The sequence below is a fragment of the Danio rerio genome, chromosome 19, assembly GCF_049306965.1.
Source record: "Danio rerio strain Tuebingen ecotype United States chromosome 19, GRCz12tu, whole genome shotgun sequence".
Classification (NCBI taxonomy): domain Eukaryota; kingdom Metazoa; phylum Chordata; class Actinopteri; order Cypriniformes; family Danionidae; genus Danio; species Danio rerio.
The window spans coordinates 36985418-37005000 of record NC_133194.1 but is presented as its reverse complement, the minus strand read 5'-3'; the positions used below and the strand labels follow the sequence as shown (position 1 = coordinate 37005000).

Sequence of the window (19583 nt, the reverse complement as noted above, 5' to 3'; positions counted from 1 at the left end):
CAAATCTTGAAAAGCTGAAAAAATTTGCTGACAAATAGATAAAATGTAACGGTTTGATGTTAATTAGTATTTCAGGGCTCCACTGTGATATTCTAATGTGTCATCAATATATATTATATATCAAGGGTTTTGGTATGTAGACTATTGTTAGACTGAATGACAGTGGGTGGGTGTCTTCTGTACATCATGGTAAAATGCAGTGCTCATACCATGGCCTTTGTGGGAGTGCACTTTTTTGTCTAATGGGAGGTCCCTTTCCACAATGATGTGGGCTATAAAACATACAAGATCCCTGTCATTAAACAACGAATAAACAAAACATATCTAAATATAAAACAAATATTTCTAAAATTGTAAATAACACTACAAATTAGGCTTAATTAACAAAACACAATGATAGTTTGGTTTACTTTCTCTCTAAAAAGTGCTTATTTTCCTATCAATAACTTTCTTTGACCCTTGAAAATATCTTTTTTTGCGAAATTTATTTTTACATGCACAAACAACAGCAGCCTAAACAAGAACATTGTATTGGCCTACTGTATAAAGCAAATAAAACAAAACAAAACATCACATCATTTATTTCGGAAAATGAATAAGCAGTGTCTAAACGTCCATATGAAAGCATCAGGCTGTCAGTCTTTGACATGAATGGACTTTGCTCATCAGCCCCACACACATTGATGCTCATGACAAGAATAGCATGTGTAGTGATCTTTTTTTTAAGTGAGGTGTAAATCGCCATTATGCATGTATGAATGATATTTTTGCACTTTTATACATAATCAGCAATGATCACGTTACACAATACTGAAACAGCACATCAAAATAACACATTGTCAATATTTTTTGAAACCCCCTAAAAATTCATGAATTATGTTTTCAGGGGAGTCCATGCCCTAATTAGAGGAGGCGAACTCCCCTGTAGTTCGCACCCTGGTAAAATGTGTAACAGTCAATATTTTTCACTCAGAAAAAAAAATTACATAGAACATAAAGAACATATTCTAATATATGAAAATAAAATAAATTAAAAGAAATGTCATGACTAATTTACAGAATAAAACTAAAATTCTGTTTACTCAAAACTACAAATCGTAAATAATAATGTTAATTAATAATATGATGTTAATTAGTATTTCAGGGCTCCACTGTGATATTTTAATTATATAATACCAGTAAAAAGTTTGGGGTCAGTAGGATTTTTAAATGTTTTAAATTAGATTATCCTGCTCAAGGCTGCATTTACTTATTCAAAAATACAGTACAAGTTGTGCAATAGTGAAATGTTTTTGCACTATAAAATAACTGCTCAAAAGTCATTTATAATTTAATTCAATAATTTATTCCAGTGAATATAAAGAATATAAATTTTCAGCTTCATTGCTTCAGAGTCACATGATCATTATTATTATTCACATAATAATAATAATAATAATAATAATAATAATAATAATAATAATAATATTAATAATAATAATAATAATAATAATAATAATAATAATTATTATTATTATTATTCATTCATTCATTCATTCATTCATTCATTCATTCATTCATTCATTTTCTTTTTGGCTTAGTCCCTTTATTAATCACGGTTGCCACAGCAGAATGAACCTCCAACTTATCCAGCATATGTTTTACACAGCGGGTGCCCTCCACACAGAAATGCTAACTGACCCAGCCGTTGCTCGAACCAGTGACCTTCTTGCTGTGAGACGATCGTACTACCCACTGGACCACCATGATTATTATTATTATTATTTTTATTATTATTAATATTATCATATATTTTTATCATTATCAATGGTGAAGTAATAAAAGCAATAGCGATTGGAGTAATAATTTTATTTAAAACTATACAATAAGAAAGCAGGTATTACAATATTTATAAATATTTAATATATTTATAAATGCAGCTTGGTAAACAGAATAATTTTCTTAAAAATTAAAAAAAAAAAACATGGAAAAAATGACCTCAACCTTTTGACCAGTAGCGTATACACAGCAAGAGTTTTGGTATGCAAACTATTATTAGACTGAACACCATTGTAGTGGCTGCCTTCTGTATATCTCAACGCAATCTCATGCCAATTTCTAATTTTGTGATTTAGTGGCTAATTTATATGAATTTGTACGATCTAATTTGTACAATTTAGTACAATTTGCTCATCACCCAATGATGGTTAGGGTTTGGGGTGGGGTTGGGTCCCACGTCTCCTTTTTAAAATCGTACATTTTTGTACAACTGAACTAGTAGGAATTTGTACGGATTAGCCACTAAACTGACAAAATATAAAATACGTACATTTCCTCGTGAGATCAGGCTGTATATCTTGCTAAAATTTATAACAGTTATTATTTTTCACTCAGAAAAAAATAAACAGAGCATATTCTAATATATGGAAAAAAAATGACACTTTTTTTTATCCTTGACCCACATGAATCAATATTGTTTATATTCATTTAGACGTTTATATTCATATAGAGCAATCTACGTTTTGTTACTGTGCTGCGTCCTTACCTTCAGTTTCTTCACATTCACACAGGGATCGTTAGAGAAACTCTCTGTGTCTGCAATCTGGATGTCTGCCTTCTCCAGCTCATTGGTCAAATCATTTCGCACCTGTCAAAGAGAGAGAGAGAGAATGAGTGAGAGAGGCAGGCAGAAATGAAAGAGAACTGAATGAAAGCCGGGTTTGTGGATGGTGAACCACCCAGAAAAGTACCCAATCAAAGGCAGCGCTCCCTTCCTGTGATACATGTCTCAATTCCCTCTAATCTCCTGCCGATCCGACATTCCCCCTGCATCCCAAATCAGCCCGGAGCATCCGTGGAAATCTCTCCTCCAAGGGTCCCACTGGGCTTTGGATAAAACACAGCTCCAACCAGCTCCGCTCCCCACAGACTTCATCCATCCTTGTCCATAGATGCTTTTTGAAAAATGGACCAGTCGCTTGCAAATAAAGTCTCAATACCTCGTGCCCTCCACAAAGATTTATGGCGTGAGAATCAAAGCATGTACTACATTGAGCTCGGGTATATTGTGTGACACAAAGGGCACCAGAAAAAGGGATCTTTTCATGTGCCGAAACCTACTGCTGCTGAAATTCCAACCCATCAAAAAGACATAGAGCTCACAAATATCACGCAAACATTCGCTCCGACATGAGCTGTAACTACAGGAGTCTGGGATGTACTGCACTAGGTCATGACTTTGCTACTGGAGAATGTTATGGGGTTTACAAGCAAGTGGAAAAGCAAGCAAGCTACAGCACGGTAAAAGAATGTGGATGTCATTCTGATCGTAATCTGTGTGTTTTTGTGGTGAAGTTTGTTTTTTTTTACACATCTGATAATCATGACATGTTTGGTCAGTAGGCGGAAATAGTGTTGTTATGATACTGAATTTTATTACCAAAGGGTACTAATATTTTAAAAACGCCCATTTCTGGCCAAACATTTAAGCTCAGCTGATCGTGTTCTTAAAGGTTCAAGAAACCCTTGAGTATTTTTTTTAGATTTTAACAGCTTTGTCTGTGTTGAGCATCAGACAAAGTTAGCACCTGTCAGCTTTAATTGTGGAGAAAACTGGCTAACTTTGAGCTTTTGTAAGCTAATTTTATCTTCCGGGTTTAAAATAATTTTGGGGGTGGGATCAAAATTGGTGACGTAGCCCAAAACTGCAAGTGGAGTGATGACGTGTCGATTTCTCAATATTATTTATATGGAGTTTTCTTATCCTATGAGAAGAGACTGCTTCTTAATTATTCATGACTAGACATGCGACTATGTTGATGTCTGGGTGAGACTGCGTCCACAGACGGCACGCAGTATTTAGCTGTTCCTGAAGGGTCGTATGTGTTTGTTTACAAGATCCACTGGGTTTGTTGCATGCTTTTTCCCTGTAATACTGTCAGGGCTGATACGGCAAAGCTGTACTGTATGTGTGCAGCAAGCATTTTTTGTTGTGAGAGCAGTAAGAGAATTGGAGAATGGCGGACTTTCTTTTATCAGTTGAGTTCGTTCATATTTAGAAACATCGCCGTGCTACTGTGTTTGCCTAAATCCTCCAGATTACCAGCAGAGCTAATGCTTGAAATCAGCAGGGCACGAGACCTGCTGCACTGAGTCTGCATTCAGACCAGAGGATTGAGGGAGAAGTCCTCATTTATAGTGTTCATATGAACACGATTATCTTTATAATTATATAAATTGTGGTTGTGTGTATATAAAATTATGAAAAACAAACGTAGCAGGGCATTAAATTACTGTTTATTTCTTTGCATTTTAACTTTGTAAACTATAAAATCATTTGTCTCCTCAGAATTTGTATCTCATTTTGTGAGGCAACTGAAAACAGTTGTTCGCTCCCTCCTTCTCCCCTGCTCTGCTGGCCACGCCCACTCCTACCTCTGCTCACAGAGCCCCGCCCATTATGATGCTTTTTTTTTTTTTAAATTCTGAGGAGGACTTGAGCTGAAAGAGGGGGGTTTCATGGCCCTTTAAACACCACTGATTTGAGATTGTGTTCATGTGTTCAACAGAAATGACTGTGATTGGCTGTAAAAGTAATCAGGTCACCACACTTCACCGCTGTTTACTGAGTCCAAACAAAAATACATAGACACTTAAGCATTTTAAAGCCACAAAGATGAGTGGATTCATCAGCGGTGAAGTGCGGTAAACTGATGTAGTTTCTGTTGGGCAAGTGAACACAATGGCAAATAAGCTGTGTTTAAAAAATTTACATTTTTAAAATTCCAGTACCGATTGGAACCAAAATTCAGTATCACAACAACACTAGGTGGAAAGCAATCTGATCAAATGTGTTTTTGTATACCTCTGTGTGATCAAAACTAAACAGTCTCAAATCGTTTTTTAAGCATGAGACAGACCAAGCAGACATGAAAGAATAATAATAATTCCTTAAATTTATACAGTGCTTTTTCTGGACACTCAAAGCCCTTAACACATTTTTGCGGGGAATCTCCTCATTTACCACCAGTGTCCACCTTACCACCTAACGAGGCGGCAGCCATATTGAGCCAGACTACACACCAGCTGATTGGTGGAGAGGAGACAGAGTGATGAAGCCAATTATAACATGGTGATGATTAGGAGGTCAGTGGGCAAATTTGACCAGGATGCCGGGGTTAAACTCGGACTCTTTTACAAAGAACAACCTGGGATTTTTAACGACCTCAGAGAGTCAGGTTTAATGTCTCATCTGAAAGACGGCACTCAACAGTTTTAAACTATTATTTTTCACAATCTTATCATTTTTGCTGTATCACTCATTAAATAAATGCAGTCCTTGTGAACATACAAGACATTCAGAAACACAACATGCCTGATCCAGTGTTTTTAGTCATTTTTTGTTGTTCTGTGTGAACTATTTTGATTATTTTGACTATACTGATCTCCATTTTTAAGCATGTGAACAGTAGTGTATGCAATTTTGTATATCACAAGGCAAAAAAAAAAGAGTAAAAAAAGAATAACACAGTGGTTTGTGTTAGTAAATAATACGCCAGTGAGTAAATAGTTTGTGTATGGAAACAGAAAGAGCTTGAACAGGTTATATTCCCAAATAAATGTTTTGAATTGTTAAAGGGATTATAAACTTGTTTAAATATTTGCTCTGTTGATCTGTCTCAGTTGCCCACTTGTGGTGGGATAACCCGCGATGGATGTTAAACAGTGTCGGACTGTTACAGAAACATGAACTCATTCTGCCAGACGTAACCTGAAAAGCCTGGCTGATCCACATTGTCTTGATTACTGATGCGGTGAGCATATTTGTAGCTTAATGCCGGCAGATCCTGGAAACCCCTTTTCACATGAGCAACTATGTGTGTGTGTGTGGATCTCATAAGTGGGTGTACAATACACAAGTGTTTGAATAGACCTCCTGATGGGAAGTTTTAAAGGCGAGACACTACAGGCAAAAACTGATTTTTCAAGCACCTGTCAGTTTTGATATTTTGGGCTTTTTGGTTTTTGGTCTGTTCAGTCTGAACATTGAAAATACACCTTTAAGTGTTTCTTTTATCACATGCTATATCAATTTGTGTCAGTAGATTTCAAATACATATTTTCAAAGCCCATCAATGAGCCTTAATCTCTAGTTCAGTAGAGCTTACTGTACATACACCAAACCTCACTGTTTTAATTCATATCTGTATCTCTTTTTAACAGAGGGATACGACCATACATAATTTGCCTCATTATGCACAACATTGTGTCTGTGCGCACAAGACATTTCCAAAATACTCTCTGTAAAAAAAAAAAAAAAAAGAAATCTTAAATTTTGATACTGCCATGGCTTTTTTGCATATAGAAACATACAGTGCTCAGCATATATATGAGTACACCCCTCACAAATCTCTAATTTAACTTTTTTTTTATAGAACGCTTTACAATATTATATTTGTGCAATGTCATATTTATACATTAGATTAGTCAGTACTAAAGCCAATTTTTGAGCTAATCTGATAAAATAACTTAAGAAAAAGCTCTAAAAACAGTGCAACCCAATTTATATCTTAGGAAAAAAATTTAATTAAAAAATGTTAAATGAGCAACATTGAAAAGAAACAAAAAAATAAAAAAATTGCATTGGGGGATAGGGGGGCTGGAGTTCGGGTAGTTCAAAAGATCTACCCCCACTGACAAAGGTCCAAAATTTGCCATTGGTCCAGAATTTTTGCCACTATTCTCATTTGTCCTATTTTGACTGTTAAGCAATACTAAATTGTGCAAATAACCCATCAAAGGTTTTAAGAACAAACAGACTATGACATAAGTAAAGTCAATTTTTGCTATTTACCTAGTGTTGTTAAATAAAACAACAAAAAACTAAAAATGCATTTTGTATTTTGAAATCTTTTCCACCAATATTTTTGCATGAATTTAAACGGATTAGATTCCATTTCTGAAGATGGTAGGTGACTAAAATGTTATATTAATACATTTATCCATTAATAAACCTGTTTTGTTCAATGCACCAAAATATGTGATCTATATTCACTGAGAAATGGATAAAAAATATTCTTTTTTAAAACAGGATGTACTCGTTCATGCTGAGCACTGTATATCATTTAAAAATATTACAAAACATCTAAATAAGCATTAATGTAATTAATCAACTGGGCAAGTATTTTGACACAGATTAATTAATTAACTTTTTACCTGATTTACCTCCAGTATCTGACTGAGGTAAGTTGAATGTGCAGGCCAGTTTTTTATTTGCTAATGATTTATAATGTAATAACTTTGTATTTTAATTTTTTTTTCTTTATTATATATCTTTAGGAAATATTTTCAGTACATCCAAAATTGACTATCCAACAAGCTAATCCAGCTAAAAAAAACAGCTTAAAATGCCAATAAATGGAGTATTTAAACATCATAATTAAATAGAAAATAATAACTGCAAAATAAGTCCACTTTTTTGAGAAAAAAGAAACACCTCTTTCACCAGGCTGGCTATGGGCCTGTAACTACAGAAAGGGAAGGTTTAAATCGAAAAATGATCTAAATGCTTTGGTCATTTTGAGGGAGTTGCTAATGGTCTAATTCAATTCAATGTTCTATGCTAAGCAAAGCTAAAAGTGCTCACACCAGACCTGGAGATCAGCTGAATGTATTCAAAAATGTTAAGACTCTACTGTTCAAGCCTATTATTCAAAAATTAGTCTATTGTCACAAAAAATGTGGAGGTCTCCTTTAAGCAAAGGGAAAGAAAGATAGAAAGACAAAAAAAAAAGAAAAGAAAAAAAAAAGGACGGATCGACACTGTGCAGTAAAGGAACACCAAAGGATTATGGGATTTGAGAGCTGTCCTAAAGCTGAGGAGAAATGAGCATGATGTGATGTGAAATGCATAATGCATTTATGCACTGACCTGTCAAATGAACCCAGAGAGAAACTGTAAACAGGAAGCTGCACAAAGTAGGTTGAGAGACACAAAAGCACAATACCTGGGTGTCAAGAAGCTCTGCAGGCTAATTCACCATAAACCCAATATTATTCTCCATCTCATCTGGATATAAAAAACTACCCAGGCAGACAGGATAAATGCAGACAGTTTAATGTGCTAATTTAAGACTACAGTTGTATTTCATTTTATTTAAACAACTTTAATAAAAAAAAAGCAAAGAGACAGTATGTAGAGTTGAAATCAGTTCGGAAACTGTACTGAAAAACTGTGACAAAATGGTACTGTCTTCGATGTTACTGTTAATTAAAATAAAACTTTTAAAAAAATAATTTAAATAAATATAAAAGCAAAAAGAAATACATAAATTAACAACCTTAAATTAATTAAAAACAATTAGATTTTAAAGTATTACAGTTACACAAACCACAACCAAGTTAAAAATAAAACAGAAATGCATTTACTGTATATAACAACTAAATTAGAAACGATGCATTGGTGGTTTATTGAAATTACATTATTAATATGTATGTAATAATGTCTAACAAAGTTCAAGTTATAAAATAAAAAAAAATTATTAGGCAAAGTTTAAGCAAAATTACACAAACCAAATCATTAGGCTTAATATAAATGACATTTTTAATTTTTTATAAAAAAAAAATAAAAAATAAAAAAATGACATTTGAAAGGTTAAATAAGGCTTCTATTAAATGAAATAAATGCTTTTAAGTAAGTTAAAACAAAACAATAAATGAAAAAATAAATTGAAAACACAATTGGAGCAGTCACAATCACCAGCGATCCAGGCTTGTAGATCGCTGGGAATCATTTACTTAAACTCAGGCCTACAAATCTGTCACCATATGGACTACAAATCCTGTTATGCACTACGCTGATTGCTAACACACACAGCTGAAGCTGTTCAAAACTGATTATATGGACTTAAAAAGCACCACAGACACACACAAACACACACACACTATTTTCTGAGTCTTGTTTAGCTGTACTGTGAATATTAAACTTCATGCAAAAATACTAGCATTACAAAAACTAAAAATAAAATTAAAATACAGCCAAATATAAATAAAATATTTTTTAATATGTGAGTAAACTAAAAGTAAATGAATAGTGGAAATGTTTCATTGGCAATTAACTAAAAAAAGTAAATATTACTGTTACAAGAGTATTAGAATTATACAAGCTAAAACATTTAGTTAAATAGGCATCCTACCAAAAACAAACAAACAAACAAACAAACAAAACAAGCAATACATGTTCCACAAACTAAAGAAATAAAAATAAAGCTAATAAGCCAGTTTAAAATGTTATTATGTATGGCAAAAGAAGATAAAATTACACTGAACATGACATTTAAACTATTATTACTATAAACAATACTAAAATAAGCAATGTTACTTCATGTCAAGAGCAAATGGTAAACATCAGCATTTAGCCTCACTCTCATCTTTCCAAAAGGTCTCCTTTTCTTCAGTGTGTCACAGCAGCGGCGGTTGATTCCGTTGTGAGCTGTCAGGCCTGTAGATGATGAATTAACTGCACTAGTGCGGGTCACAGCTTGTTGTGTCACTGCCTTATTTTTCCCTCTTTTCCTAAAGCCACAACAGTCCATCATCAGACACATTATCTGCACTGCTCAGGTCCCCTGTGATTGGCTGGCTTTAGAGATACTGTGCCCTCCACTAATATTGGCACCCTTGATAAATATGAGCCAAGAAGAAAATGTCTTTATTGTTTTTGTTCTATTGCTTTAAAAAATTCTATACAGTTGAGCTCAGAATTATTAGCCACCCTGTTTGTTTCTTCCCCACTTTCTGTTTAACGGAGAGATTTTTCTCACATTTCTGCACATAATAGTTTTAATAACTCATCTCTAATAACTGATTTATTTTATCTTTGCCATGATGACAGTAAATAATATTTTACTATATGCTTGTCAAGACACTTCTATACAGCTTAAAGTGACATTTAAAGGCTTAACTATGTTAATTAGATTAACTAGGCAGGTTAGGGTAATTAGGCAAGTTATTGTACAATAGTTTGTTCTGTAGATTACCAACGAAAATATATAGCTTAAAGGGGCTAATAATTTTGACCTAAAAATGTTCTTAAAATATTAAAAACTGCTTTTATTCTAGCGGAAATAAAACAAATAAGACTTACTACAGAAGAAAAAAATATTATCAGACATACTGGGAAAATTTCCTTGCTTTGTTAATCATTTGGGAAATATAAAAATAAATAAATAAATAAAAGAGGGGCTTATAATTCTGACTTCAACTGTATTTACAGATATGCGAAATACAATATTAGAAAAATTGGACATAGCGATAGTTTGTATTTCTGCGATACATATTGCAATATAAATACAATTTCACCATATAAATTGAATAGCTCTATTTGAAAACAATGTATTAATTTTCTATCGACTGGCATGATTTTGTAGAGGAACAAATCATTCATGAAATGTGAAAAGTGCTTTGTTTTCAGGGTATAGTCGAATCGTATTCAGGTACAGAAATAAAAAAAAGCTATAACACTGCAAAAACTTTACTTTTTAAACAGCTATTTAGAGTTAACAGTTCACTATTTTCTATTAGATATTGTGTCTGAATGCTCTTAGTGTTTAAAACAAGTGCAAACGATTTGCAAACAGTGGTTATATAATTCCAATATAATAATATTTATAATCCTAAACTATACAATCCCAACTTAACTTTGCAGATCCTGCGATGCGACTGTTAATCCGCAAATTAAAACTATATATTGTGCAGCCCTAATATACAATGTCCAGCATAAATGAGTACACCACATACAGGTCTCTCTTTTAAATGAATACTTTCTTTAGTATTCTATAAAAATGACAATAACATTAGATTAATCAGTACCAAAGCCCAAACTGGAACTAATCTAGCAAAATAACTTTAGATCATAGTGCAAAAGATAGTACACCCCAACAAATATGTTAGAGAAAAAAATATTAAAATAAAAAATGAATAAAGAGAAAAAAAAAATAAGAATTTCTTTTTTTAGTGTTTGTTTATTTATTTATTTATTTTACCTGGCTGCACTCTTATTCATTCATTCATTCATTCATTCATTCATTCATTCATTCATTCATTCATTTTCTTTCGGCTTAGTCCCTTTATTCATCAGGGGTCACGACAGTGGAATGAACCACCAACTTATCCAACATATAACAGAGTAGATGCCCTTCCAGCTGTAACCCAGTACTGGGAAACACCCATACACTCTCACATTCACAAACATACAGAGAGCCAATTTAGTTTATTCAATTCACCTATAGTGCATGTCTTTGAACTTTGGGTGAAACCAGAGCACCCAAAGGAAACCCACATGAACATAGGGAGAACATGCAAACTCAACACAGAAATGCCAACTGAACCAACCGAGGCTCAAACCAGCAACCTTCTTGCTGTGAAGCGACAGCACTACCTACTGCGCCACCGCGTCGCTGTGAGAGCTTCAATAGTGACAATTTTTCTTTAAATATAGCTAGCTAAATTATACAAACATTTATCTTTTTCATAAAACTCTGAACCATCAAACAAGTAAAGACAAGAAAAGAGACCCCTGATGCCTTGAAGGGATGTCCTGTGCGCACTAATCTTTGTCCATGTGTTATTTTTGCATTGAAATATTCCCACTGGCCTCATGCACCTGTGTTCAGAGGGACAGATGTGGGAGAAACACACAATCAGCCTCATCTAACTCTGGACAAGTCTGTACTGGATTGATGCACAATAGCATTGGGATTCCCTCGTCCTTCAGGAGGCATGAACTCATCCAGGAGGTCAGACACAACGCAAGCGAAGAGTGCGAAAAAGCATTTAATTCATCACTTCGGCTGAGGGGACATATGTGCCTTCCACTATTATTTGTACCTTTGGTAAATAAAAGCAAAGAAAATATATATATATTTTGCTCAAAAATCAGTTGTCATTACTGCAAACACAACATTTATATATACAGTGCAAACGTCTTTGGGCACCATTAGATTTTTCATTTTAGTAAAATTATTTATATTTATTCATAATATAGAATAATATTCTCTTGCTCTTCACCTGAACAGTAATTATATTTACAGATAATTATATTAGTTATGAAATTATATGATATTTATAGAGAAAAACAGCTAAAACTCTGAAATGGCCTCCACAGAGTTTAGACCTTAATATAGTATTATAGAGGCAGAATGGGATTGCCTGGACAGAGAAACACACACACACACACACACACACACACACACACACACACACACACACACACACACACACACACACACACACACACACACACACACACACACACACACACACACACACACACACACACACACACACACACACACAAAATAAAGCACATCAATTAGAATATGAACTTGGGTCTGGTATATGGACTTAAACTAAATACTGTCTTTTGCTAGTAGGAGCCATTTTATTCTGAAAACTGTTTTGTTTTTCTCAATTTTGTGTACATAGTTACTTTCTGTCTGTTTATATCGTAATGTAGAGACCAGTCATATATCTAGAAAGGTCATTAAAACTAAAACACCAAAACTGTTGGGGGACCACAGTACTTTATATCAAACCAGGCTCACTATAAAAACATACCACTATATACATTTCTGAAGAGCGCCAAATACATCCCATGAGGTATGTTTATTGCAATTTTTGTTTTCACGAATCCACCAGGTCGCTGTGTATGCTTTTTGAGATCTCAAATTTCTCTGGTAATGCCATTCATGCCTGCTGATCTTCCATAAATCCACCAGAGGCCAATGTTAACCGCCTGCCTGACTGACTGATTGACTCAATGACTTACTAACTGACTGACTGACCGATCGATCAACTGACCTACCCTCTCCCTCCATAAACCCAACCAATAGTGTTTTCATAAGCATCGTTTGTCCCGCCCACCCACTTCTCCTTGTCGTGGTCAACTATTTTCGTACGTACATGGCAAGCTAACTGGACAAACTGGTGACAGCGGAAAAGCCGTCCACATAGAGGTAAGCTGTCAGCTGGTAAGCGTAAAAAGGAACAGCATCATACAGTCTCAGAAATAAAGGTACACAAGCTGTCACTGGGGTGGTATCTTTTTAAAAAGTACACATTTGTACTTAAAGGGTCCATATTCGTACCTCGAAAGTATATATGAGTACCTAAAAATTTTAAGAGGAACACTTATGTACTTTTTAGGTACTAATATGTACCCTTGAGGTATTAATATGGACCTTTAAGGTACCACCTTAAGGACAGATCTTTTACCTTTATTTCTGAGAGTGTACCGCCCCATATTGTTTGTTTTAAATAAACGCTAATTGCAGCCATTAGGACTTCTGGCTACATAATTCGCAATCTCCAGAAATGTAAATAGGGCTATGTTTTCAAAATGAGCCTACGTTGGAATAAATTTATGAACAAATAATTTAAGTATTTTAAGTTATAAGTAAGAAAATTAAGTAAGTAGATATTGAGAATCTATATTTTTAGTATAATAGGTTACTAAGTAACTGACCTCCTGTTTGAAAGGGCTATACATATAAGGAAAAACAAATGCCAAACACTCATAAATCACAATGGGTAAAACAAAAAACATAGCTGTGGTTTGCATCACAATGTTGTAAAAAAAATAGCAAAAATGTTAATTTCCATCATCAAGCCATTAATTAATTAAATTAGTTAATCAAAATGTCATGAATCAACCTGAAAAAGTATGTGTGTCTGTTTTTTTTCTCGATGAACTGATATGAGAATGTTTTTAGTGGTCAATAAAAATCTCAGAGAATCACAGCTGGAAAATTGCAGAAGGAAGCTAGTTCGGTCTTGGGGTCAGAAAGACTACAAAACTACAATCCGACATCAACCACATCACCACAAACTGTCTGAACATGTTTCAAGGAAAAAGCCTTGACTCTCATCCAAAAAAAAAAAAAAGTTCAGTTTTTTTAAAAAAAAGATTTTGGATCCAAAGGCACAATAAACAATAAAAGACATTTTTCACATCCTTCTTTGTTTGTATTTACCAAGGGTGCCAATATTAGAGAGGGGTACTGTATGCAGCTATTTATAGCACATATTTTAATGAGCCTTTGAACCGAAACAGAAGCAAACAGGCTCAAAGCACAACACAATGGTGAGCTGATGCGCACAGATAGCACTGGCCATGAGGTCTGATCCATGAAAGAAGGATTGGATGACTTGTGCTTGGATCATCTCCTTAGGGAATGCAATTAGCCCGGCTGAGCCAGCAGATTGTGCTTGTGTTGCCTGAATGTTTAATCAGTGATCAAACAAGCAGAAACTTCATTACACACACACACACACAAAAACACACAGACACACACACGCATACATGTACACCTGAATAGGGCCCCATTACTGAAGCTACTGGAGTGTGTCCAATAGGTCACTAATGGAGCACCTTGGTGTAAAAGAGGACAGTGCATGTACAGTAGAGAAGCCATATGGTGACCTGCTTTAAACACTCATTTTCTCGCTTCATTTTCACACTTTAGAGAGAAAAAGAGAGAGCGAGATGAAGATCCTCTGGTCTGTGACGTCAGCAAGTCACACAATCCAAAATATCTGAGTAAACATTTACTTTTCATTACATCCTGGAAAAAAAGAATGAGGGAAAAGGCAAACAAATGTTGCTCTGCTGGTTTCATACAGTATGTAGATAAACAACATATGCTTACATTCTTTTTTCATATTTAAAGAGACAGTGCACCTAAAGGTGGTCATTTACTCGCCTTTCACTTGTCCAATTTTCTTTCTTCTGTTGAACACAAACAAAGATATTTTGAAAGTCTCAATTTGTCTTTTATACTACATCCTAAATGTATGTACTTTTTCGTGAAGAAAAACTATATGCATTTTAGTGTGTGACAAGAGAGTATGCATGCTTTGGGACATATTACTACCTCATTAACGGAGTGTTGTGTTGCTTAGTTACGTCTCCTGTCAATCATCTTGTCAGATCATCTACATTTCTTGCATGTTTAATTCCCTGCCATATTGGAGATGCAGAAGCAGGTTAATCTGCCATTTGTGGGTCTTTCATGCAGAGAAATCTCCTTAGGTGTTTGCATAATTAAGCATTCATAAGTTTACAACCAAACATGTCTTTATAAATGTTTACATTGCTGTCAAAGATGAAATATAATGCAGAAAAAGTTTAGATATGAATTAAGAATCATTCAAAAATATTTACCAAAGCTTCTCCACTTCTTAACAAGACCACCATGTTTGTAGTTTGTTAACACTTTTTACCTTTACTTGTAGCTCTAATCGAATCCACATCCATTTGTGCACTTTCAAAATCTCTATTGATCTGTATGTTCAATTTCCACTGGAAATAGTAGTTACCATCCGGGTAACTTTGGAATGCTCATTTCAACATACTATAAATTGGGATATATTACACTATAGTACCAGACAAAAGTCTTGTTGCTTAAGTTTTAGGATTACAAATAATAACTTGACTTCTAGTTCATCATTTGGTATCAGAAGTGGCTTATATGAAAGGCAAAGGCCTCTAGATTTTGCTTATTTGACCAAAATAAAATATGACCATGCCTTGATGTTTACTTATTTAATTAGGACAGTAAGGTCTGACTTTGCTTAAACAAAAGTTGTGTCACAGAAATAATGTACAGTATAGAAAATAAAGTCATGGTGCAGTGGTAAAAGAATTAATATTGTGTTTGACTTCCATGCGCTTGAATGACTGCATCCATACATCTCTGCAATGACTCAAATAAAATATTTATAAAATTCTCTGGAATGACAAAAAAAGCGTTCTTGCGTCGGGATCAGATCTGTATCTTGAGTTCATCAAGATTCTTTGGCTTCATCTTCAATGCCTCCTTCTTCATCTTACCCCAAACATGCTCAGTAATGTTGATGTCTGGTGACTGGGTTGGCCAATCCTGGAGCACCTTGAGCTTCTTGCTGTCAGGAACTTTGATGTGGAGGCTGAATTATGAGAAGGAGCGCTATCCTGCTGAAGAATTTGCCCTCTCCTGTGGTTTGTAATGTAATGGGCAGCACAAATGTCTTGATACCTCAGGCGGTTGATGTGGCCATTCACTCTGCAGATCTCTCGCATAGCCCCCATACTGAATGTAACCCCAAACCATGATTTTTCCTTCACCAAAATTGACTGATTTTTGTGAGATTCTTGTGTCCATGCGGGTTCCAATAGGTCTTCTGCAGTATTTGTGATGATTGGAATTCAGTTTAACAGATGATTCATGTGAAAAATCTACCTTCTGCCATTTTTCCAAATGATCAACTAGAAGTCAAGTTATTATTTGTTGCTCTTACAACGCAGGTAGTGTCAGGTAGCGAATTTTAAAATATTATTTAGGATGAATAAGATGCAAATACATATTGCTCCCAGCTACCAGCATTTTTCAAAAAATCTTCTTTCATGTTCCACAGAAGAAAGACACTCAAATAGGTTTTAAACAAGTGAAGATTGAGCAAATGATTATATTCTTGCCATTTTTGTATGAACTATCCCTTTATTTATTATTTTTTTAATAATGATACTATAAATAATGCATTGATCTCAAAACCTCACACACACACACGCATGCACGCACACACACACACACACACACACACACACACACACACACACACACACACACACACACACACACACACACACACACACACACACACACACACACACACACACTCCTATAGTAGACACACATGAAATAATGTGCCTATACATACAGTAACACACACATACACACACAATCCCACTCAAAGTGCAAGGCCTGACAAATGGGTTTAATTCCTCATCGGGGCCCAAGTCATCTAATCTTTTACCACATAAAAAGGGGATTGGGTCTTAATCTGTAAAACAGCATACTGGAGTGTGATTCATGCTGGAGTGTGAACAGCCTTTAATCCACTTATTGATAGACACTCAGGCAAAACAGCGACAGGCTCCTGCAACATGTCAGATATGAAGCAGCAAAACAGGACAGGTGCTAAATTACTTCACTGGAACAAGCAGAACGAGGACTGAGATAGAAACCCTGAGCATTCATGCACAAACATGAAGATCTTTTTGTTTATTCCTGGTATTAAATGAATGATTTTCATACATACTGTACAATAAGACCAAGGCACTTGAGATTTATTAATTCTCAGTAAAACTAGCAACCACTAAAAAGGGTTGTTATACACAGTGGGAAAAAAAGAAAAGCTTTGTCTAATTTCTAGTCCAAATATATATAAAAAAATAATCATGAAACGTTCTCAAGTAAAGAATGTTGTTTTGTTGTCTAAAATAATGGGGCAGCACGGTGGCTCAGTGGTTAGGTAAAAAGGTTGGTAGTTCAAGCCTCGGCTGGGTCAGTTGGCATTTCTGTGTGGAGTTTGCATGTTCTCCCCGTGATTGCGTGGGTTTTCTGTGGGTGCTCTGGTTTCCCCCACAAGTCCAAAGACATGCACTATAGGTTAACTGGGTAAGCTAAATTTTCCGTATAATGTAATTTAAAGCATTTCTTTGCATAAAAAAGCAACAATGTGCCATATTTTATGTGACATTTAATGTTAAATGTGATATTTAAATACATTTTGAGATAACACATTACATGTGCAACTAAATACCAACAGTTGAGCAAAGAAAGCCCAATATGGTGGATTAACCAAAATTACAATCAATGATTTAAACATTTGTTATTCTGGCCAAATGTAATTTTATGAAAAAAAAAATATATATATATATATATATATATAAAAAATCAAATTAAAAATAAAATTGAAATTAAAAACTAAACGAAACTAAATTAAACAAATAAAAAATAAAAAATAAAAATAAAAATATAATAAAACAAAATAATTACAACAAAATAAACAAAAAATAAATAAATAAAAACAAAACAAAATAAAATAAACAAAAAATATAATAAAACAAAATAATTAAAACAAAATAAAATAAATTAAAAATATAATAAAACAAAATAATTAAAAGTAAATGAATAAAACTAAATAAAACAACATAAAAACAAAACTAAATAAAAACTAAACAAAACAAAACAAAATAAAATAAAACAAAATAAACTAAAACTAAAATAAAAAAAAATTAATTTAATAAAATTAAAACAAAATTAAAAAAATTTTTTGGAAAGCACTGAATAAATCAAGGTTCTTTGTACATCATTTTGCATATTGCAGTTGCATCACTGGGAGTCTAATAGAAAAAGTATGTCTGTTTTCACTGGCAAATAAATATATTCTTCTGGAGACATCAGTTTTCAAATGTGATACAACAAACTTCCAACCCCTTTATTTCTGACCTGCTGAGAAAGCACTTAAGTTGCTTTTTGCATATTTCCATTTGCACGTACAGTAAAAACACATTTCCTAGCTTGGTTCAATAAATTACAGTCATATCCCAGCATTTGATCAAACATTGTAAAAGTTTTTTCATCTAAAACTCATTTCCAACATTGCCACACAAACTTCAAAGAATACGTCTGCTATTTAAATCGATTTCTCTGATTTTAAACAAGTCCTGGAACAACAGACAGACCAGCTAATGAAATGCATGCTTGTGTCAACAACCAAATTCAATACACTTTTTGACCAAGCAAGAATAGATTAATTTAACCTCAAACCAACCCACTTTATCAGCAAAATAAAAGTGCAGCGTCAGCTTCATAGATCTGAAAGTAGCAGGATTTGCTCGCACTAGCAGTACCACTGATTCATGGCTAGGAGGAAGTGTAATGATGATCCCAGGTTTAGCTCTATCACCTGAGGAATACGCTGAACTCTCGCAGCAAAAACCGTTCCTATGGAGCATCATGTGAGAAAGAGACGCTAATATCAGTCTGCCCCACGAGGGTTTTCAACTACGTGTCCCATCGGAGCAAGAGGTTTCCAGAATCTCATAAACACACAAACACACGCGACATGACCATGTTATATATAAATCTATATATAAATGTCTCATCCAATCAGTTCAATCTAGTATCTCAGTTATTGAAATGCGATCGGCACAGAACTCACACAGGGGAATCGTACTGCGTCTATTCATATAAAGGAAAATGATCCACACCCACAGTCAATGGAAAAACAACAGGGCTTATATTTCTGAGAAGTGCTCTTCCAGAAAAATAAACTAGTGGGCAGGTGGAGCTGCTTATGCGGAGTAACACAATTTCATACTCTATTTTCCCAGTGAGAAGGTTCAGGATTATTCAGGATTCAACACAAGCTAAACTCAATCAACAGTGTTTGTGACATTTATAATTGAACGACATTTTAAATGATTTAGACTTTGTTTAGAAAATCAAATTGTAAGTTGCAGTAAGGAACCTGCAAATAAAGTAAACGAGGCCAATTTCAAAATTAAGAGCAGAAATGTGAAGACTATAATTTCTATAACTTGCTTATGCCTTGCTTATGCCTTAGATTGCAGCAAATTCAGTAAACCAAACATAAGTAAACAAAATTTTAGGGATGCACGATACCATTTTTTGGAACTGATCCGATCTTGATAACAAATTCAGAGTATCGACTGATACAGATCCGATCCCGATACTATGCGTTTTTTTTTTTTTTTTTTT

The 19583-nt window shown here is 34.3% G+C and overlaps 1 protein-coding gene across 2 annotated transcripts in view; it reads right to left on the bottom strand.

The window, feature by feature from the left end:
* The window catches only part of gabbr2 (gamma-aminobutyric acid (GABA) B receptor, 2), a 378525-nt gene that overhangs the window by 130296 nt on the left and 228646 nt on the right, over window positions 1-19583 (bottom strand). For both annotated transcript variants that reach the window (XM_073930931.1, NM_001144043.1), the window contains exon 4: window positions 2525-2626. In XM_073930931.1, coding sequence (XP_073787032.1) covers window positions 2525-2626 — 102 coding nt within the window. The remainder of the gene's footprint in view (window positions 1-2524; window positions 2627-19583) is intronic.